Source organism: Telopea speciosissima, chromosome 3 (assembly GCF_018873765.1).
Source record: "Telopea speciosissima isolate NSW1024214 ecotype Mountain lineage chromosome 3, Tspe_v1, whole genome shotgun sequence".
Classification (NCBI taxonomy): domain Eukaryota; kingdom Viridiplantae; phylum Streptophyta; class Magnoliopsida; order Proteales; family Proteaceae; genus Telopea; species Telopea speciosissima.
In genome coordinates, this window is record NC_057918.1 from 50,505,629 (window position 1) to 50,530,342 (window position 24,714).

General features: G+C 39.1%; 1 protein-coding gene across 1 annotated transcript in view; it reads right to left on the reverse strand.

Moving 5' to 3' along the window:
• The window catches only part of LOC122654829 (exportin-7), a 98,558-nt gene that overhangs the window by 51,179 nt on the left and 22,665 nt on the right, over nt 1-24,714 (reverse strand). Inside the window, exons 5-8 of the mRNA XM_043849094.1 lie at nt 20,042-20,107; nt 1,952-2,069; nt 1,696-1,805; nt 1,470-1,565 (exon numbers count right to left, since the gene is read on the reverse strand). Of these exons, the coding sequence (XP_043705029.1) occupies nt 1,470-1,565; nt 1,696-1,805; nt 1,952-2,069; nt 20,042-20,107 (390 nt within the window). The remainder of the gene's footprint in view (nt 1-1,469; nt 1,566-1,695; nt 1,806-1,951; nt 2,070-20,041; nt 20,108-24,714) is intronic.

Consider the following 24,714-nt stretch of genomic DNA (forward strand, 5'->3'; position numbering starts at 1 on the left):
TAGGTTTGGCGTAAAATCCTTCTCCTTCACCCCCTCGCCCTCGGTGCAACTTCCTCTGTGATTGCCGACGGGTCCTCCATCTCCCTCTGGCTCGATCTCTGGCACCCCCTTGGAGTCCTTTACCCCCCTGGAATCCCCAAATCTGCTCCTCTTTCCTCAATCATCTCCAATGGTTCCTGTTCCCCCCCCCCCCCCACATCCTTTCCCCCCCGGTGTTTCCCAGGTCTGGTCCTCTCTCCCCCCCATCCCCCCTCTCCCCTCTCATGTGGATAAGGTTATTTGGCTCCCCTCCCCTAATGGCCTTTTTAGCTTCAATGCAGTGTTTCCCAAGTATTTCCGGCGCTGATGTGACGAAAATTCAAAAAATAAACCTCAAAATAGCAAAACCAGCCTTTGGAGTCGAAATGGGAGCAAAAAGAACACTCTGGTATGGTCTCAGTCGAAATTTCAACTGAGACCCACGAGTTTCTGCCCTTTTATAACTGGGCTTTGTAACAGCAGGCCGTTATGTCCGCGAAATGTCACAACTGGCCAAAATTTCAAAAAAAATATGGTCTTTTTCAATTCGATGGTGCATTTCGTCTCGACCTTTCCGAAGTTTCAGCAAGACTTAGCATTATGTTATAAGTATAAGTGTACTGATGAAAAGTGTTGCTTTTGAGATGACATTAAAAAAGTTGAATGAAATTTCTGGTTCGATGCCAATAGTTGTGAGATGCAGTGGAGCCTATTGAGATGTTGGGATGCATGGTGAGATGCCTTACTTTGGTTGGTGAGATGCTAACCAAGGCCTTAGTGAGAATCCTTGGTCATATCCCTCTTATCTCTTTCTTTCTTCTTCCTTTTTTCCAGCGATTTTTTCTGAATTTATCCACCTATTTGTTCTTGAGTTGTGCTGGTAGTTTGTTGTTGTTTTGGTGGATTCCAGAAGGTGTTTGGTTGGTGACCATAAGGGACAAACGGTGCTTAAACTGACTTCAGTTTTGCAGTTCTCACCTCCCTGCAATCTTGTCTATTGAGGATTTTGATTCTGTGGCAAGGACTGACCCAGGATCCCATTATTAACCTATTTTTATTTCATGCTACTTCTGCAGAACACTTGCAATCAAACAAGGATAAGAAAGAATGACACATCATTTGAAAGATAGCAAAGACATAAGGATGCATCAGGACTGAACTAAACTAAAATCTAACAAATTAGCCGAGCCCCAAAACCTAAGATCTTTAATACCACTGGCCAACTAGGGATCTGAGCTCATCATGCAATTAATTCACCATATAGTCTGCAGTATCCAAAATATAAAGCAGGCACTTGGTAACTAAATACATCCAATATTAAAAGAAGAAATATGTTGTGGAGTTCAAGTAAACTAAATAAGATAGTTTAGCTAAAAAAATAGATACATGTACCAATTTGGATCCATCGCACAGTTCTACTGTTAAAAAACAATTACATAAGATATTCTTACCTCCTTGGAGAGGGGAGGCTTATTAATTGCATAATAATCAAAAAAGATCTGCAAAGTCGAAGTATCCTCTATGACTGGCCTCCAAGAGGAGGGAATCTATCAGGAAACCCACAAGGCACAAATATTTCATTTTCCAATAGTATGAAAGACTTCATGCTCTACTCAACTAACATTAATGAAACTATAACCAAGCAAAATTTATTTGTAGTGAAACATTAACGTGTACCTGAACAGTACCAAACTCTTCAGAACTTTCATCCAAGGATGTACCAACAAAGTCATAAGACAAGCACTTAAGCGAAAGCGAAAGTGCCAGTTCCTGCAACCTGCTTGCAACTGCATCATGACAGGGAGAAAGAGAATAAAAACAACAGAAAAAGTTAGGGCCATCAAAACAGAAAAAAGAGTCACATAAAAATTACCAAAGAAAACAAATGAACTAACCAAAACCACAGCCACTTAAAACCATTAGTAAAAGTTACCATCATTCTTAAGATGACCCAATGATGTAAGCGATATCTGGAAAATTTGAAAGAGTGACTGATCCCTAAACGAGCAGGCAACTCTTCGATGATGCGTTGAGGACAACCCCGAATTAGGCTGAATGGTCCAAGAAACAAACAGTAATCAGAGGATTTCTCCTTTTTTTTTTGGGTAAGAATAATAACAAAGGATGTTGAATGGCAAAATTACATGCGAAGAAAAAATTATCAAAGTTGAACCTCAGTAATTTAAAGAGATGAAGTTCACACCAAGGAATATGCATGAATTGCTTGGAGCTTCACCAGATATCTCTAAAGTTCCTACGCAAAATTTTGCAAAAAGCAGTACCACTTGCTATGTATCAGGAAATGTGGAATGGGAAGCAGAAGGCAAAAGCAAGAGCCATGAGATTCTATGTGGGATTCACATAATTCACCAGTGACATATATTCCACAGCCATGTGGAAATTGAATGAGGAGCTAGCGGAAGAAGAAAGAAGAAATAAAGTTGAAGTAATACTTCTTCTATATGATCCAAGTTGGTTTTCAACACTTTTTCCCCTTTCTTTGGTCTATGGGGCTCAAGTGTGGAGTCTTTGTCAATAGTCTGGCACTCAAGTAGAATAAATGGCTAAAACAGTTCTGTTATAGACTGGTAGATCAGCGGATATGGTTGATACAAGTTAGTCTAACAAAGTGACTCAAGATATATGCAGAATATCATTGAACTACTCAGTTGATGCCTTAACATGTTCACACATTCTCTGTACAGAAGAATTGAAGTCTCCCCTCAATTTTTCAATGATTTTAGAGCTTGCACCATGCTTTCTTCAACAGAGGCACCATTGAGTTTTTCTCTTCCTTCATCGTTGAATAAAATACTAGTGCATTTGCTGACACCAAACCAACGAATCACGCATTTAACCTCTAACGTTTCATTACATACCAAGGGGGAAATAAGATTGATTCTTGGTGCAAGACACTACGATAAGAGTTAGAATCCAGAGCTAGAAACCAAAGAAACACTGCCAAATTCATTCCATACTTCACTAGTTCACTAAATACACATAACCCAATGAGTCCATAACCATGTAGCTAAACTGGAAGGTCCCTCACATCCTAATGTGGCAGGCTGGTATAGAATTTCACGAAAAAGGGAGATATCATGGATGGAGAAAAAGAAAAAAACAACCGGTCAAAGAGAAAGTCATGCAAATTGATTGAAAACTAAAAAGAATCATGGAAAATTGACACGATGGAAATCAGATAAATGTCAATGGGTTTCTTTGAACTTTTTTCTTGGGTAAATAGGTTCCTTGAACTTGAATCGAGAAAACAGCGAGACCAATGTGTATGCACGTTCAGATTTCAAGAAACAAAAGAATTTTGACTAAGAGTGCAAATAAAACCCATAGTTTAACCTGAAACAAGCAAACCAACTGGAAACAAAGTCCAAACCAGAAATCAACTGATTCAAGCAAAACATGGAGAAAAAATCAATAAACTATGAAGCCATATTTGAGTCTTGCATTCCAAACAGTATTCCCTTCCCACCACAGATCCAGCATTCACAAGGATTAAAATCACCACCTGATCAGTGGAAGCCTTACTTACAGAAAGCTTCCACCGCAACGAAACCATGAGTTAAAACATCTACCCGATCACTGGGAGATTGAACCCTAAAGAAACTAGGGATGCTTAATAAACTGGTTCATCACAGAATTTTTATGCAGTTATAACTAATTTAACCTCATCTGTTCACTAAAGCCGAAATTTGATGTGATACCAAGTTCAACAGCCCCAAATTAAGATCGCTATGGGCCCACTAAAGCAACAAGAAATCAAATATAAGGAACCAATGGCAATTCTGTAATTATGGTGAACAGTTGAGGTCCCTCTTGGGGAGCAAGGTTGAAGAAGTTAATTTCGACCAGGGTTTCAACCCTGGTCGAAACCAAATTAATTTGGAGTCGACCGAAATCTGATCAAATTTTTGCCGGGGTGGGGTGGTGGCTGCGTTTGACCATTTCAGTGGTCAAACGGCCATATTTTGAGCTGACACTTAGAAGAGACCCTAAGTAAACATCCCTAAACACAACGGAATCTTTAGATTGTTGAAAACACACTCAAATTGGTACTATGGTTTCATACCCTAGGTTGGAAGTGTACGTCGTACCTTATCTGTATATTAGTCAAAGATAGTTACAATTGATTTAGTACTATAACATACCAAATATGAAGAAACCAATTAAAATATGCAATTGAAAGTGACAGATAAAAAAAAAATCTTACTATTACTAAATTTCAGAATACATCAAAGGTGCAAGTGAACAATCACTGACACTGACTTCACAAATCACAATTCACATGAAAGCCCAAAGGTGGAAATGAGCAAAAGTCCCATGCCCTTCCTCCTAGTATCCTACTCTATGTCAAATTGTAAATAACAGAAAGAGGTCCGACGGTCTCAAAAGATGAGGAAGATTGTTGCCGCCAACAAAACCATTCCTCTGATTCGATCACAAAATATGGCCATGTCATAGTATGTCGGAAGAAATGCTCAAAGTCCAACACAGCAGCCTGATAGGCCGCATCATCAACATACTCTAGGTGTAACACCATGTATGCAGGTCATCAATATTTTATTATTATATTAGGTGTCCTGGAATATTTTAATAGTATTTGAATAATTGAAAGTATTTTACTGTTTGATATTCTGTTTTAGTATTATATTAGTAGATTGTATAATGTTTTATTTTATTATAATATGAAGAGAAATATTTTATCAATTTTAATACAAGTTATATGAATTAAATAAGTATATATTATATAATACACTATAGTGTACGTATGTGTATATATATGATTTTTTTTTGGAGGGTATGTGTATATATATGATTGATATAACATATAGTTTGTAATTGTATAATACACTAAGTGAATAGTAGGTGTGAATAGTCAAGTAGGAGGTGGCTTGGCTTGGCTTGGTTTGACTTGGTTTGTTCTGGTCTTGTTGGATTGGGTTGGGTTTGGCTGAACCAAGTTGTTCAAATATGGATAGCTATTGGTTTGCTTGGATTATGAAGATTCAAAAAGGAGCAGCCACATGGTAAAGTCAAAAGGAGGTGGTGGCAAAGTCAGCCCAACCATCTAGCATGGGAAGTAGGAGTTGGCATTGAGTGTCATGTGCTTGACCAGGACCTGTCAAATACTTTGATAAGCTAAGTTAACTATGTAAATAGTGTGTTACTAGTCTAATTAATCTAAATTAGTAAAGAGATTAGTTGAATTAATTAGACTAAAGTTAGATTAGTGATTTGAGATAGTACTTAGTTAGTTAGTAGATTGAATTAAGAATTTACTAAGTCAGCCATTCTCCTAAGCTAGACTAAGAGGAATCAGTTCTTTCATTTCTGGGTTTGTTGACTTAGAGAAAAGAGAAGAAAGAAGAAAAAGGAATTGGTTAGCATACTGCAGAGTTTCAGACATGGAAGAAAAAGAAGAGGAAAAATAAGAAGGAAGAGGATGAGAAGCTGAAAGTTCAGAGGTGTTGCTAGAGTTGCTGAAATTCTAGAACTTATAGAAGAAAGAAGAAGGAAGTAGTGGAAGCTGGAATTCCGATTTTAATAGGGTTGCGTTGCTGGAATCCTAAATTGAAAGGAGAACTGGGCTTTATGTTGCTGCAGTTCCAATTTGAAAGAAAGGATTGAAAGAAAAGAAGAAGATGGAAGAGGGACTGCTGGACAGCATTATTAAGAGAGAGATCAATGATCTTCTGGTTGCTGAATCACTAAATTCCAAGAGGTTACTAAGATTCAAGAAGGGTTCAAGTGAACTTATCAAGGATTAGAAAGAATTGGGAAATGGTAGCTGAATCTGTAAATGCTATGTGATGGATCTGTGCTGCTGGGATTTTGGAATGAAGAAGAATTACCCAAAGATTGAGAGGAGGAGAGAATAGTGCTGCTGGAACTGTTAAGAAACTAAAAGGACAAGATGGAGGAAAGCAAGAATTAACATAGGAGCTGGGATTCCGACTGAAAAGGAGTTCCATTCACTGTTAGCAAAAACACGTTTAAAACTCGGTTTTAAACACATTCCTGTTTTTTACCGTTTTAAACACGTTTTGCCGTATGCTTTCCAAATAAACGGTTAAAAAGGGCAAATGGCAAGCATTCCCGTTTTAAACGCGTTTAAAACACATTTAATACATGTTTCCCTTTTTTTGGCGTTTTATAAGATCTTGGACTTAACTGGCCATATCTCTCTCTACGGAACTCTGATCAGCCTGATTCTTTCATCGACGTAAAGATGACTCGAAGGGCTACATTTTTCATGATATCACCTTCAACTCATGGTCAATGCACGGTTACCAAAAATAGAAGCATGTATTTCAAATAAAAATTCCTCAATTTATATGAGAATAGAGCCATTTTTTTTGTTCCTTTTTTTAAAAATATAAACGTTTAAAACTCGTACCGTTCGTTTTCCGTTTTTTACCGTTCTCTATTTTTTTGACCGTTTTATTTGACCGTCCGTTTGCAATTTTTTACCGTTTAAAACCCATACTGTAAGACTCCGGGTTTTTACCATTTAAAACCCGTACCGTAAGACTACTACTTCCATTTACTAAGGTTGGAATGACTGAAGTTGAGAATTTGTGAGTTGGGCTGCTGGAACCATGAATTGAAGAAGAATTTCAGGAGGATTAAGAAGAGGAAGGAAGGAGCTTGGAACGAAGAGGAATTGCTGATTTGGTGAGTAAATTATGTGACATTGGGCCTTTTGGAGTTGCTGAGAATTCTAGAACAGAGAAAGAAAGAAGAAGGAAAGAGTAAGGGAGAGAGAGAGAGAGATTCTGAGAATAATAAGATAGAAATGAAGAATTAAAGAGTTGATACTATTGAAATTCATAACTGAAGAGAAATTGAGATATGAAAGAAAGCAATGTTGGATCAATGAACTGAGAAAGAAGGAACTAATTGGAAGAACTGGAATTGCTGCTGAACAGAGTAAGGTATAGAATGGTACTGTCTTGCTGAATTGGGAAGGAATTATGTGGAAGTTCATGAAATCAGAGGCTGGAATGGTAGGAGATTGAAGAATTAAAAAGAATGTAAGTTGTATTCCTGAAGTTGTATCACAAAGGTTGGGTAATTGTTGATGGGTAGAGCCAATAAAAGAAGGGAGTGAGTCTTAGTGCTGCAGGAGCAGTAAATTAAAAGGAAATTAAAAAGAAACAGAGAAATTAAGTCAAAGGTGAGGGAAATCATGACTATGTACTTTATTATAATGTGTGTATACTACGTGATGGAAATGAATGAATGTTTATGATTTGATCAGTGTTAGAAAATACGTTATCAAGCTTCTATTAAATGAAATGCTTAACACAAAAACAGTACATAAATGATGAATGGTGTGTACTATGAAGAGCTTGTATGAAGAGTTAGATTTTAGGTTAGGGATGCAAGTACATGAAGGAGAAGAAGACAAGGAGGGAGAAAAGAGACTATTTCGGTTGTAATTCCTTGAGTAGGAGAGACTTCTCCACTCAGCTATATTACTTCATTACTAATGATAAACATATCACATCCACCTCCTTAGGGAGGTAAAAGGTAAAAAAAGGAAAGAAAAAGAAAATACATAATAGGACTGCTAGAACTTAACCAGTTCCTAAAATACCCTTAGACCAAAATATCTAATAACTCTAACACTCCCCCTCAAGCTGGAGAATAAATATCATGCATTCCTAGCTTGCATAAAAGAGTACCAAACTGAAGGGAGATAAGCCTTTTGGTGAAGATGTCTGCCAATTGATCACCAGTCTTCACAAAGGGAGTACAAATGCAGCCAGAGTCTATCTTCTCCTTGGTGAAGTGTCGATCCACTTCAATATGCTTGGTCCTGTCATGTTGCACTGGATTGTGAGCACTACTGATGGCTGCCTTGTTGTCACAATAGAGTCTCATAGGGCCTTCAGTATCAAAACCCAATTCATGAACTAGTCTTTGCAACCATATGAGTTCACATACTCTATGAGCCATGGCCCTAAATTCTGCGTCTGCACTGGATCTAGCAACAATAGGCTGTTTTTTGCTTCTCCATGTGACCAAATTACCTCCCACAAAGGTACAATAGCCGAAGGTAGATCTCCTGTCTATGATGGATCCAACCTAATTGGCATCAATAAAACCTTCCACTCTCAAGTGATCATGCTTGGCATACAACATTCCTTTCCCTGTAGAAGACTTCAAATATCTGAGAATATGATACATAGCATCCAAGTGGTCACTTTTGGGGACATGCATAAATTGACTCACCACTCCCGCTGCATAGGAAGTATCTGGGCATGTCATGGAAAGAGAAATAAGCTTCCCCACTAACCTCTGGTACTTTCCCGCATCAACAAGAGGGGGACCACAATCTTCTCCTAGTTTGTGGTTCTGCTCAATCGGGGAACTTGCTGGTTTGCAGCCTAACATTCCTGTCTCTGTCAACAAATCAAGGACAAACTTCCTTTGACAGATGTTGATTCCTCACTTGGACCTTGATACTTCAATCCCTAAGAAGTACTTCAAGGGGCCCAGATCTTTGATTTCAAATTGGTGAGCCAAGTAGATCTTCAGTTTATCTATCTCAGTTGTATCATCTCCAGTGACAACAATATCAACATAGACAATAAGGGCTGTAATGGTACCATTGCCCCGCTTAGTAAAGAGAGTGTGGTCTGCTTGACTCTGGGAATCGCCATTCTTTAGAATAACCTGTCGGAAGCGCTCAAACCATGCCTTTGGTGACTGTTTGAGACCATATAGTGCCTTCTTGAGAAGACACACTTTCCCTTCAGCTGAAGGTATTTGAAACCTGGTGGAGTATGCATGTACACTTCCTCTTCCAAGTCATCATGAAGGAAGGCATTTTTGACATCTAACTGGTATAATGGACAATCTTTATTGGCAGCCAATGATAAAAGGACTCTTATAAAGTTGTGCTTAGCCACAGGAGCAAATGTCTTCTGATAGTCAATTCCATAGACTTGACTGTACCCTTGGCCACCAATCTTGCATTGTATCTCTCAACAGTACCATCAGATTTATACTTGATTGTGTAGACCCATCTGCATCCAACTGGGACACGTCCCTGGGAAAATCCACCAATTGCCAAGTACCATTCTTCTCAAGAGCCATCATCTCCTCAGACATATCTTGTCTTCACTTTGGGTCAGACATAGCAACAGTATCATTCTTGGGAATAGAAGTAGTAGAGAGGGCAGCAATAAAGGCAAGACCTGTAGGAGAAAGAGCATCATAGGAAACAAACTAAGCTATAGGATTAGTACAAGCTCTTTTTCCTTTTCTAACAACAATAGGAAGGTCTAAATCAGATGAAGGAGAAGGGATGTCACCTGATTGAGAAAAATGAATCTCAGGATGTGGATCTAGATCTAAAGAGGACTCTTGGCAGGTCTTTTTCCCTTTACTCTTCAAGCTTTCACCTTTTTTGTACTGAAGGTGGTAATTCTTCTCATTGCAACCACTTACAACATTCACACCTGATTGATCATCAGTATTAACCACATCCACAGTCCTGTGTTTTCCAATGTCAAGCATAAAAGGAGAGAGAGGGAGAGGAGAACGAAGGAAATCAGCAGCCTGTTCACTTCCACAATTCTCCCCCCTGAAGAGGATGCTGAGAAGGGGAAAAGAAAGGGGCAGATTCAAGGAAGGTGACATCTGGGAAAGAAGACACCGACGAGAAGAAGAATGATAGCACTTGTAGCCCTTGGAAGTAGGAAGAATACCCAAGAAAGAGACACTTGAGAACTTTGGGATCAAGTTTAGTGCGATGGGGTTTGTTAACATGCACATAACAAACACAGACAAAGACTTTAGGAGGACGAGAGAAAGTAGAAACCTGTGGACACAAGGTTTCGAAGGGAGATTTGGAACCAAGGAGTTTGGTAGGTATGCGATTTATGAGAAAAGAAGCAGTGACAAGAGCTTCAGACTAGAAGGTCTTAGAAACATGCATGCCAAAGAGAAGACTCCGAGTGACCTCCAATAAATGGCGATTTTTCCTCTCAGGTACCCCATTTTGTTGGGGTGTGTCAACACACGCTAGCTTATGGATAATGCCATTATCAGTAAAAAAAGGTTTGGAGGCCACCAAACATGTACTTCCCCCCCCTCCCTTTATCAAAATAAACAATTTTGATTTGAGTATCAAACTGAGTAAGAATCATTTGAGAAAAATTTTTAAATGCATCACAGACATCACTTTTATGCTTCATAAGAACAGTCCAAGTAGCACGAGAGAAATCATCAACAAATGAAACAAAGTAACGATAGCCAAATAAAGAAGTCGTGGAGGCAAGTCCCCAAACATCAGTATGCACAATATGGAAAAGAGAAGTAGATCTATTATCATGACATGGATAAGGTGAATGCCAGTGTTTGGCAAACATACATGGTTCACAATGAAAAACATGAGAAGAGGAAATAGAAGAAAATAAGTGAGGTAACTGTTTCCTCATTACAACAAAAGATGGATGACCAAGACGACGATGCCATAACATAATAGAATCCACAGAACTACTCTCATTACGTCCACACCATAGGACTGAGCTGTGGGCAAAAAAGAGTCAAAAAGGTAAAGTCTTTGCTCCTCACGACCATTGCCAATAATCCTCTTCATCACCAAATCCTGAAACAGACAATAAGAAGGAAAAAAGGTAACACAACAGCATAGAGATTTAGGCAAATGACTCACACATAGATGATTAAGAGTAAGGTTAGGGACATGAAGAACAGAAGTAAGAGAAATGGATGATGTAACAGGAATATTGCCCTTACCAGAGATGGAGGAAAGGGAGCCATCAGCTACCCTAACCTTATCCTTAGTTTTTTACCAAAACAAATGGTATAGGAGTCATAATAATGGGACGTACCAGTCATGTGGTCAGTGGCACCAAAGTCAATGACCCAAGACTAAGCTGCAGTAGAAGCTGAGGTGGAGACCTACAAAGTTGAGGATGAAGAGGAGCTAGCCATTGTGGGTGTAGGAGATATGCTCAGCTATAACATGACCCTGTGAAACACCACATCTGCAAGAGTGAAGTCCTCCTGTGTAGCATCTGCCTCAGTCATAACAAAGTGTACTCCCCGAGCTCCCCCTTTACGGCCACCATGAGCACCACCCCGTGTACCAAGAGGACGACCATGAAGAGTCCAACACCTATCCTTGGTGTGTCCAGATCTCCCACAATGATCACATTTAAACCTATCTCTGCCACCTCCAATAGTACCACCTGTCTCAACTACTCTGTCTTCCCCATGGTTAGGTCCCTGGCCTCTACCACCTCCACGGGTGTCCCGGAAAAAACTAGAATTGAGAGCTGACCTCTTAGGAGATGATGTTGGAGCTGGTTCCATAGTAACACGCCGAGTCTCCTCACTTTGTAAGTAGCTACACACCTCATCAAAAGATGGAAGAAGGGACCGACCCAAGATCTAGAGCCTGATTGGTTCATAATCAGGGTTTAGGCCACCAAATAAAGTGAAGACTCGATCCTTTTCAAGGGTGCGATGCACCTTTGCTTCATCCTCTGGATTGGTCAATTGAAGATCCTTGTAGTGGTCATACTCCTCCAAAAGACTAATATAAGCATTATAGTACTCGGAAATGGTCTTGTCACCCTGCCTCATTAAATTAATTTTTTGGTAAAGCTGATAGACCTTGGAAGAGTCACCTACCCTGTCAAAGGTCTGGGAGACACTGTCCCAAATAGCCTTGGCAGTTTCTTTTCTCATAAACCTTCTCCCAATCTCGGGCTTCATGGAGAAGATGAGCAAATGTCATAACTGTGGAATTTTCTGTCTCCCATTTCTCATAGGTAGGGGAACCCGGCTCTGGGGCTTTAATAGCACCTGTAATGTACCCAAGCTTCCCTTTGCTCCTAAGGGAAAGCTTCAATGAGTGTGACCGGTCAAGGTAATTGGTGTTGTCAAGCTTCACAATGGAGATTTGTGGATGGAGGTTCTCAAAAACAACTTGAGGGACTGTTGGAATGGGCTGTGAATCGGCTGAAGTAGCCCCAGAGACATTTGAATCAACCATATTGTAAGGATAAAAGAGGCACTTGACCACAAACAAGAGTACCCAAACCAAGTGGAGAGTACACACTCAACCCAAAGATGGAACTCAACACAAGAATCGAATTTCAGCAAGGTAAAACTTGCCAAATTTCACCCCAATACTCTCCAATGAGGAACACAAACTTAAACAGGCTCAAAAAACTTCACACAAAGCTGTCCATAATCAGTCCTCAACCAAGAAAGTAACCCTTTGCAGTCCAAAGGCAGGAAAAGAGGAAGACAAGCATTCTCAGTTTTACCTGGGCAAGAAATGAGACTCCATGAAATGGAGCTATGCTCAAACAGGTCTTGTAATCAGAAAAGAGGGACATATGGAGGATAATAACCACCCTTGCGCGATTCTAGTGGTCCATTCCAAGACTCAAGCTCATGCCGAGGGAGAGAGAAACCAGACCTGCAACTTTCAGCTGGCGGAAACCCTAGGCAGTGGCTTGGTGCTCTTAAAACTTCAAGAGAGCTTTAACTCAGCTCAAATAGCAACTTCAAATCCTTGAATAGGTTACATAGAACCTATTTCATACTTCTCCAACAAGTTCTTCACATAGGAATCTCCTCATTGAAATCCTTTGTGACCTAGGATTCCAAAGAGAAGAAAAAAATAGGAGAAAAAGGCTGAATATGACTCTCAAACCTAAATCTCTGATACCAAGTTGGATTTTAGGTTAGGGACGCAAGTAAATGAAGGAGAAGAAGTTGGAGGAAGAAGAAGAAGACAAGGAGGGAGAGAAGAGACTTCTCCACTCAGCTATATTACTTCATTACTAATGATAAACATATTACATCCACCTCCTTAGGGAGGAAAAAGGTAAAAAAGGAAAGAAGAAGAAAATACATACTAGGACTGCTAGAACTTAACCAGTTCCTAAAATACACTTAGACCAAAATATCTAATAACTCTAACATGAAGTGATATTATGCATATGACCAATGACTGTAGAATGAAATCTGTTAAGTGCTATGTGATGATCAATGTAAGGAAGTGATTTTATATATCATGTCAAATGAAAATGGAATGAAGGAGAAAAAATGAGAAAGGAAGTAAAGAAATAAATGTAAAATAAAGAAAGAGAATGAATGATGTTCATGTATTCACTGATTTAAATGTAAGTACATGGATGCTTGGTTGGTATCCCATGTAATGATATATGAAATGTTGAAATGTCCAGTTTGTTGGAATATGAATTAATATCTTAATGTATGTTGTTGAGTATGCTAAGGAATGTCTTATGAGTTCCATGAAAATGTTACCTTTATATGATGAATGAAAATGGAAAGAAAAGATTGAATGGAAGTGAAAGAAAAAAAATGAAAGAGACCCATGTGTGATTGATTAATAGTTATTGTATTAAATACCCCTGTGGCTACCACCCCTTTCCAGTAGGGGGTTATGTACTGGATGAGGCTCTTAAAAGAGAAAGAGAATAGACGAGGGGTCCTCCCCAAGGGCTATGGTGCCTGGATACATGGGAGTAGAGCGCATCTATTATGATGTTTGATTAGACGAGGAGTCCTTCCCCAAGGCTACGGTGCCTGGACACATGGGAGTAGAGCGAATCTAATATGATGTTTATATAGATGAGGGGTCCTTCCCCAGGGCTATGGTGCCTGGACACATGGGAGTAGAGCGCATCTATAATGCTGGGCTACAGTGCCTGGGAATGTATGTAGTCGACAATCACCCTTAACTGTATGTGCACTATGGTAGTTCACTAAGTGGCCAAGACCTGACCTAATTAAATAAAAAGTGGCGTTTTATGAGGTGCCATGTATGTCTCAGTTCCATTTATTGTTCTTTTGAATGCTTGTGTGTATAAGATCATGTGTACCTCATTGGGTGTAAGCTCATCCCTATATATGTGATGTTTTTCAGAGGACGAGTCAAAAAGAAATATTTTGAGAACAAAGTTATTTCAGAATATTTAATGTTGATGAATGAATGAACAAGATTTTAGTTGTACAACAATGTAGATAACTGCCACCAGTGTATATATTTGATTTGAACTGTTATCCAATATCTAATGCTTCTGCTACGTTGTAAGCGAGACCGGGATTTATTTATTACTATTAATGTAAGATTGTAACCTACTGGATCGGCACTTGCAAGAGCAGTGCTTAGAACCCTGACCGGGATTGGGACGTTACACTAGGTACCACCCAACCGCAGCTATATATATATATATATAATCTCGACTGGTCTTAGTCAAGATAAGAGCCTTTTATAATTGGGTTTGGTTTTGTTTCGGTCGAACCGAGATCTCAAACCAAGATCTCGACCGAGACACGAAATCTTGGTCGAGTCAATGTCTTTTTTTATTTCATATAATGTTTCGTCTCAGACCTTCAGAAAACGAGATATTACCGAGATCTCGACCTCGGCAAGACCTCATTCCATGGTAAAGAAAACACATTTAAACAAACTTAATGTAGCTGAAATAAGATTGCTGCAAAGGATGCATGGTAAAACTAAACAAAATATAGTGAAAAATGAATAAATTAGAACAAATGTGGGCGTTGCCGTATTCATGATAAGGAGGGGGAAAACTCTAAGTGGCATACATGTGCAATGGAGGCCATTGTATGCTCCAGTACAGAGAAGTGATTAATTTTAAATTGAAGGAGCTAAAAAAGCTACAAGTAGGCCTAAAATAACAATAGGCCTATTGCTGGGAGGGCTGGGAAGGAGAAGACCCTATCAACGAAAGATGCCAAACCCTGTGATTGATCATCATGGGTAGTGTGGAATGAAGAAGATGAAGAGCCATGCTAGCAAACCCAGCATACTATCCATATGGTCCATACCCACAATGGATGTGTATGCGGGAAATGATGGTACACGCCAATGTCCTGGATACTCAAACCCACTACTACCCTCCAGACAGGCCTCCTAGTGTGTCAAACACGGAAGAAACATATATCTCCATGTCAATGTTGTCATGCTCCTCACCTAACTCCCTATCTACGGCACGACCTTTGTATAACCTGCACGAGTGCACGTGTGGGGGCACGTGCACCATGGTCGGCATCCTAGGTAGCATGATCAAACTGAATCATTCCTATGAATCGGATAGGCTCAAGCTCCGGTTATGCCTCCACCTCCTCTGCCTAGTCAGACTCCTCTCGAATGCTCACATATCTATCTCCATAACCTCCACTACCACCACCACGACCATCATCTCCACTAACAAAGGGAGACAATATGCCCATACGGTCACTGGTGTACGACCAGTCAACATCCTCATCATCACCGCCAAGCTGGGACTCCAAAGGTCTGGGTGTCTACAAGTAGCTTCAACCCTCTCGAGTAGACATGAACTTGCTACATAGGCCGCCATCTGACTGGCAATCTTAGGGTCGGGCCTACCACCGGCCTGATCAATCACCTCACCCACTCATACAGGGGATCCTCCTCATCTGACTCCACCTAGAAGATGTTGCTTAGTTTGATTGGCTCTATCATTGTCCATCCCCATGTGTATGTGCCCATTCCTCAATCTCATGTTGTAGTGCACATACACCAGTTGCTCAAGAATTTTATGAGCTAATTGTTTTTCTGTCTTTTCGAGTAGACGAGTAAAAATATACTCCATTTACGCTCACATCCAGAGGAAAAACATGTCTAGGAGAGCACTTTAATTGCTATCTTCCTCAGATTAGGTGCATCTCTCCCATATATCATCCACCATTCACTTGCATTAGAAAGAGCTACCAGGAGCAATCTTTTAATGACCGCCAAGTGCGGCAACACGGCAGAAACTCTCTATTGCATCCCTGAAGCTCTTCATCTATTTCCATTGCATCTCTGACCATATCTGTTTGGCCTTTATCTTTGTCCCACATCGGCAGGCACAAACTCCTCAACAAAATCAAAATCATAGTCTGAATCCCCTCCTTCCTCTACATGTCTCTCCAGCACTTCCTCATCAATTCTTCCATTGCCCTCTACTTTTTAGCATTCCACTTTCTCTCTCCCTTCACGAGGGTAGCCATAGCCTTCAACACATCATAAGGAATCCTACCACACTTGACCACATCCATATATCCTCCTGCCAAATCTCACTTCAGTCTAGTGGCCCCACCACCCAAAAATTTTTCACACAATAGTTGCATTGGGATTTTTCTTGTCATTTAGTTTTACCACGCCTCGATGCTATGCCACCCCCATATCCTCCTTGACCCTGAGAGGCCCCACTTACTCCCTAACCCTGAAAGGCCCCACCTCCTCCCTAACGGGACAAACCCTGAGAAGCCATGATGCTCTTCTTACATTGTTGCAACAAAATGTGTTGCATGATTAAATTTTTTACAACCAAAAAAAAAAATTTATTTCCCAATTTCTACTCAATTCTAATGTTTTTTTCTTGCTTAAACTAATTTCTAACAATTATTTTTTAAATAGTAATAACATAATTAAACAATATGTAAGTATGAAACAACACATAAACACCATTTTGAATTGAAAAGAGAACCACAATTCTTTTTTAAATGTCCAATATTTTCAAACCGAAACGACATACTTTTCCATAATTTTAATAATTTTTTTGGATTTTTAAATATTTTTTAAATTTTAAAAATTAAAATAATTTATTTTTTGCCAAAAAAAGGAGTGTCACCAATGTTGTAAATGGGCCAACGGTCGACAATATATATAAAATTGAGCTCAAACCACTCAGTATTAACCATATTTTTTTCAAAAATTTATTACAAGAAAATAAAGAACATCCAAAACGAGGTACCATGGTGTATGCTCTTCATCGATGATATTGTTTTAGTGGAAGAGACAAAAGCAGGGTTAACGCTAAGTTACAGATGTGGAGATCGACCTTGGAAAGAAGAGGCTTTAAGATTAGTAGATCAAAGGAGGAGTATATGATGTGTAACTTTAGCCAAATTATGATGGATGATGATATGGTGAAAATTGAGGAGAGAGATACCGCCAAGTGACTATTTTATATATTTAGGGTCTATCATATACAAAGAAGGTGACATAGATGATGTTTCACAAAGAATTAAAGTGCGATGGATGAACTGGAGAGGTGCGACCGGAGTACTGTGAGACCGACACATTCCTTTAAAGCTTAAAGGAAAATTTTACAAGACTATAGGTCCAACCTGCTATGATTTATGGGGCGGAATGCTGGGGAGTTAAGAAGTTCCATATAGCAAAGCTATGTGTTGCAGAGATGAGGAATGTTAAGATGGATGTGCGGCAAAACTATGAAGGATAAAGTGACAAATGAACGTATTAGAGCTGATGTGGGAGTTGCTCCGAGAATGTCGTCTAAGGTGGTTTGGCCATGTGCAACGGAGACCTAGGGACGCCCCAGTAAGGAAGAGTGATCCGATTCCGATTGAAGGAGTTAAAAGAGCTAGGGTCAAGCCTAAAATCACCATAGGTGAGGTTGTGAAGAATGACATGCATAGTCAAGGTCTTATACCAAGTATGACCTCAGATAGAGCCTATTGGAGGGCAAAGATCCACGTTGTCGATACCATGTAGCTGAGATTTTCGTGATTTCCTAGGATATCCTCTTTCCTCTTACTTTCACTTTTCATTTTCCATTTCTTACTTTTCTTATCTCATTTCTTCATTTTTACTCTTCATTCCTCTTATTTAACTTTCATTTTGTGAGGACCTCGGTTCCCCCCACTTCATTTTGAAAGGATCTATGTAGTCGACCCCATTTAGTTGGGATAAGGCTGAGTTGTTGTTGCAAGAAAATCAATTTTTAAAACCAAAAAATTTTTTTAAAAAAATAATAATAAACAGAACGGACAAAATTCTGACTCCTCGTATAATAAATTGAAGCCTCACCACTACATATTTACCCAATTTTTTGCAAAAAAAATAATAATAATTTAGAGAAAAGGGTATTTCCTCAATCGGATCTCTGTGTTCAGCTGAAGTCCCAGCTGGCATGCTCTAATCAGATTTCTGTGTTCAGCACACTGGTATACCTTAATACCCGTTACTAATCCATCTCCTTGAGTTTGCATCTAGATGACAATTTATAAAATTCGATGATGTAGGTATCCACACTTTTATCGCCTTTGTGGAAGAGCATCTTCTCAACATGAGGAACAAATCTTTCATTCCCAATTGGTGACCAGTCCAAGTCGCCTAATAAGTCTCAATAAAAAAAAATGCAAAACATCATCCCACCACAAACAAGCATACCTAGTCAGTTTGGTGAGGGGAAACTCACACTTCTTGTCATCTGGGAAGGACTTGTAGGCAAAAATCCTCCCAACTTTAGTCAACCAGTCAAGAAAATACTCTAGTCCCTTCTCGCGATCAAACTCTGGAACCTCAAACTTGATGTCATACTCCCTGTCAAAAAACCGCCGTGTGACATCCTGGGGAGTAACTAGCTTGAGTTGCTGTCTCAGAGGCATATTCGTTGTCTATAAAGTTCTAAACTGGGGAACTGGTGTAGATGGTTCAGCTTCATGTAACTTTTTGGCCCTCTTCATAAAGGCAAGAACCTCAGCGAGAATGCTTTGAGTTTCTTCCACAAACTTGTCATATTTTGTCACACTCCTTTGCTGGTTTTCCTATAATTCTTTGTACAGCTTGTAGAGCTCAGTGGTCATGTGAGAGGATCCTGTCATGGTTAGAAATTGCAAGAAATTCGACTCTGATACCAATTGATGTGTTCCTATGTTCAATAACCCCAAACTAGGATCGCTATGGCCTATGGGCCCATTAAAGCAATAAGAAATCAAATTTAAAAGAACCAATGGCAATTCTGTAAAGTGTAAGAGGAGAAGGAAAGAATAAGCCAAGGAATAGAGGGGTGTTTATGTAAATTGAAATAAGGTGGTGTTAATTTATAATGAGTAGGTTGTCTTCAATCTCACAATAGAGAAGAGGTGGACAACCAGAATTGGTGCAGGAGATCTCTTCTGTTTGGACACCACACAACTTGAAATTTCAAGGGGATGATTCCTAATTCCTTACCTACTTGAACAACCTAATAGCAGGCCAAATATTTAGATGCAAGGAATAAAAGAAATCCCTGAAACTGGACCTAATGGAAGTCTCAGATCCAGCTCCGGTTGCAGGGTTTTATCCCATAGCATACAAAAGCTTAGGGCTTAAAACCTATGATTCAGGTTGCCTAAGAATGAGCTACCCATGCCCGAGCTATCAGGCCCAACTGAGCAGGGATGAAGAAGTCGAAGGACTTTCTTTCCCAGTCCAGCAGTACCGCTAACAGTAAAGGAAAGGAGGAAAACAACCATAAGAATAATGAGAAAACAGAGCGGAAGATATGGTATAAGAAAACACAGTTGAAGAATAATAGCAAGAATAAAGAAGAACAGAGGAGGAGAAGACGGATCACACCTGAGAAGAGAAACTCAGACCAGAACTGAGTACAGGAAAAGAGAGAAGGGAGAACAAGCGCAGCTCCACAGCCATAGGTAAACCAAACTCAAAATTTTATTCAATCATCAATACTGTCCAAGGATGGGATTACATGGTAGCATATAACTAACTCAAACTAACCGCTAACCATACATCAACTCCAAAACAGACTTTGACTCTACTTTGGACTCTTATCTCCCACTAACATTATCGATAGTCAACTCCGAAAAAATGGAAGAAATGAACTTCAAATTACAAAAGTAACCCTATGTATAACTGCATCAAAATCCTCAGAGCATGAACTCATCATCCCAAAAACTGCATAAATGGAATGCACATATTACAAGCTGACCTAAATGCAGAGGAAGCAACTAAGTACGAGAAACAGTGGTTAAACATTGTGGCATACAAGCAGGTATGTGACTGTATATACATATCCATCATTCCTCAAAATCATACTTCTTCCGATGGCCTTTGACCTTGGTCAAATTGTTATATCACATAATACATAGTTTAAAAATTTATACCATAATTATTCCGGAGAACAATGCCAAGCTAAAACTTGCTAACCTGATTCATCTCAGACACAAGTTGATTCAGTATCTTCAAACCAATGGCATAGTGATCAGATGACACCTGAAGAAAACAAGAGATGACAGTCAGATAAATGCATTTGTAATCGTGCCTGCACTAAAAACCTAAAACTTTGCAAATGGAATGAGCACAACATACTCGGGGATCAGGAAAGAATAACTATAACTCAACTCAGCCTTATCCCAACTTAATAGGATCGGCTCCATGGATCCTTTTTCTCTAATCAGCTCTATCAAATCCATGCAAGATTCCAGTCATAAACTATAAATGTCTTTCCTCACCACATTAGTTATTTTAGGCCTACCTCTAGCTCTTTTAGAACCTTCAATTTGAAATAAATCACTTCTCCGTACTAGAGCATTTAAAGGCTTCTGTTGCATGTCCATGCCACCTCAGACGAGTTTCTCGCAACTTATCATGAATAGGGGCAACTCCCAGGTTTGCTCTAATTTGTTCATTCTTTATTTATCTTTTCTAGTTTTACCACTCATCCACCGCAACATTCCCATTTCAGCCACATTAAGTTTGTTTAAAGGTATTTTCTTTACTGCACAGCACTCAGCCCCATACATCATTGCTGATCATATGACTGTTCTATAAAATTTTCCATAGTTTTAAAGGGATATGCCAATCACACAACACTCTGGATGCACTCCTCCAGTTCATCCACCCTACTATAATTATCTGTATAATATCAACATCTATTTCTCCTTCTTTACTCATGATTGAGCCTAGGTATCAAAAGTTATCACTTCGTGGCAACTCCCTATCATTAATTTTTCACCACCCCACTCTCTTCCTATTGTTACTAAAGTTATGCATCATATACTCCGTTTCTGTTCTACTTATCTTAAAACCTATTGATTCCAAGGTTGATCTCCATAAATCCAACTTTGCATTTAATTCCAGCATTTGTTTCATCGACCAAAACAATAGCATCTACAAAAAGCATACACCAAGGGATCTGATCTTGAATATCTCTAGACAACTCATCCATGATTAGTGCAAACAAATATGGGCTTAGAGCTGAACCATGGTGTAATCCAACTGTTATTGGGAATTCACTACCCTCTCCTGTCATAATACTTACGCTAGTCACTAGCATAGGTCAAAAACTCGCCGAAATAATTTCGACATGTCCAAGACAAAACGGGAGGTGAAACCCAGAATCAGCATTCATTTCGGTCGAAATCTCATTTATTTCGGTGACAAAAAACGCATTGTTCCGTCAAAATTTCGGTTCAAATTTTTTGTCATCTCGGTCATTTCGGTCGTTTGCCCCCAAAATGGCCAAGCGGAACTCCTGGAAAAAAAAATATACTGTCTTGGCAGAATTTTACTAAAATTTCAGTATTTCGCTCATTTCAGTCTGACCAAAATGGCCTACTGAAACAAGATTTTGAACCATGATCATTACATCAATATATATATATATATATATCGTTAATTGTGTCTATGTATTTACCCGAAACATTTTTCTTCTCTAAAACTTGCCAAATTAACTCTCTAGGAACTCGATCATAAGTTTTTTCTATAGCAACAAAGACCATATGAAGATCTTTCCCATATGGCCGAGATTTTTCCATTAGTCTCTTAAACAAATAAATAGCTTCCTTGGTTGATCTCCTTAGCATAAAACCAAATTGGTTATCTGAAATATTAGTTTCTTGCCTCATTCGAGCTTCAATTACTTTCTCCCCTAATTCCATAGATTGGCTCATGAGTTTAATTCCTCTATGATTATTACAGCTTTGAATACGGTAATAATAACAACAACAATAATTATAATTATAGTACAGAAGCAGCAGTAATGCAGTAGGCCATAACAGAAAGTTATAATGGACTGAATTGGACGAAGCAAAATAGTTACGTATGACATATATGAATGCCCTAATAGTAAATACACTAAAATGTGTCCAATAACATAGAACTCACTTTACTTTATTGTTATTTGTCTGGGGCAGAAATTTGAACTTTGAGATGGGAGTTGGGTCTATCACATGGAACAGCCTACATCTGTCCAGATTTGCCTCATTACAAAAAAGTGTGAGTTAGTGACAATGACAAAACATCATCAATCCTAACAAGTGATGCAGTAGCAGAAGGTTGGTCGGATGACAAATAACCTGTTTGGAAGCCCAGAACGAAGAAATCTAGGCACATTAAGTCCAACAGGGGTAAAAGGGTTGATAAATAGTTACTTGGCGTTATTTTTTGTAAAATGAGGTTTCTTTGTAAGAGACTTACCTATCGATAGCTGCTATTAGGAGTTTTAGTTTCAGTTTGAGTGTGATTAGGAATTCTTCCAGGAGTCATGCCCTGCCTTTGAAGAGTCTACATATACTATTTACTCTTCCATAGATTAGGCAGTTCAATGAAAAGATTTACTTGCATATTTTGAGTTGCTGAGCTACCCGTCAATTGATCTTCTTCCTCTCCACTGTTCAACTCCAGACCAGACATTTCTGTTCATGGGTTATCCTTCCACACACTCTCTCTTCAATATTTTAGTTCCCTATTCTAGTTCTTTCTTCTCCTTATTTTTCCCCCCTTTTGCTGAAGGCGGATACCCTGTTTTCTGTCAAGCTTCAGCTTGCTTCTTTGACCTATATCATATCCAATAGCTGATAACTGGCTCTAAAATAAGCGGTTACAATGCTGTTAACATTTTCTCTGATTCTACCCGTACTTTCCAGTTTATTTTTTTACTTCATGGATCGATTTGAGCACATGCCCTAATTCTGGTTTTCCTCCTGCAATTACCCACAGCACCCTTTACAACTCTCTTAAAATACTGTTTTCTAGCCTGGAATTTATCTAAAGACCTAGGTGATTCTGTTGGTAAAAATCTCAGCACCATTGGATACTGTTCCGAGAAGTTAAAGAGCTCAGATTTCTAAGTCCCTGTTTATCATCTACTTTTCTTACTAGTTTTTCTGAAATTTAAAAATTATTTAGGGTAAATTACATGTCACCCCCTGGTTTTTGAAAAAACTCAAATCACCCCTGGTTTAGACCCCAATATGACAAATTAGTCCCTACCGTTAGTTTTATGTTGTTAAGTGATGATGTCAGCCAGTTAAATAAATTTAAATCCCTAAACAACCCTTGACATCCAAACATAGATTTTGAAGGGTAGTATTGTAAATTTAATTCTACTGTTTTAGTATAAGGGTAAAATAGTCTTTTCACACCAATAACTAACAGCAGACTAAAACCGTTACTGTAGAGGGGGTGATTTGAGTTTTTTCAAAAACCAGGGGGTGATCTGAGTTTCGTTTGAAAACCAGGGGGTGATGTGTAATTTACCCAATTATTTACTAATAACTACCACCCAGTGCAAAGTATGGTAAATACTTCAACAAGCAGTTTTTCCCTTCAAATTGCACTAATTACAGAATTTTGTCCAAAACTCTGATTTTTCCATCAAATCTTCAATTCAGATTCTAGTTCTAAGTATGGTCCCAGTCCCTGTGATCTTCTAGATTCCATTCTAGACTGTCAACCATGACTGGACCCTTTCATATCACCAATCTTGAGCTTCACAAGCTATATAAGGAACTCCATTAGTCAATAGAAGACTGAAGCAAAGCTTGACCGGCACATTGCACATTCTGAATCCAAATTTCAGGAGAGTTCAACAGCCATAGCAGCTCTTAATTCTAAGGTGGATCTAACATTGGAGGGACTAAATATCAACAACAAAAGTGACCAAGCTGTCCACACCAGTTCCCCAATTCAGTACACTTCAAATCACGGATACGCCTCCAAAACAACAGCCAGAGCCAGTCATTCCCCAAGACATCACACATCAGCTCTCAGATAGGGATTATTGCATTAAGGTCGAGATTTAAGAATTCGATGGCAAGAAGGGACCCGAAGGCTTTTCTAAACTGGTTAACCAAAGTCGAGAGGATTTTCGCTTACAAGTCCTTTTCGAAATTATAAGAAAGTTGAGCTCATCCTGGTGGAGGGGTCTCAGTGTTCAGAAAAACTCGCCCACGAGTTTTGTAGAACGGAAGAAATAAAAGCTCATGAGCGGGGGCTATATGTTTACAACTTGAAGAAAATCCAAAATATGAAGCTTTGGTAGTGCATCCATGGTTAGAAAATCGTGGGGAAGAACAAACTCATGATGTGGAATAGCTTTCACTGCATTGGATCCATCGTTACTTGATCCACGATCTTCTCGTCGTCCGTTGCCACTACTTGTTGTTCTGGTTAAGGCTCTATCACTGGTGCTACCTCGTTTGGCATGGAACAAACATCATCAACTAACCCATGAAGAATGAATGCTCGGCGCATGTGAAAAGGATGTAGGGTGCACAAGTCTCAGTCAAGAAAAATGATGCCTTTCGTTCTTCCAACAATTCTCGATCCAATTTAATAATACTTTGAGGAGAATCAAATACTTCACAATATGCAAGCGTCACAATATTGAGAAAAGGAGAATTCGACGAATATATAATCCTCATTGTGAATAATGATCTGGTCATTCTTTGATAACATATCCACCACAGATCACGATACGGAATTGACACTTTGCCCTTCATCAATAAACAACATAACAAGCTTTCCACTGGGCAATCAAACTCTAAACTTGAACACAAAAGAATCCATCGGAAACTCAAATCAATGAGTTAATGGCA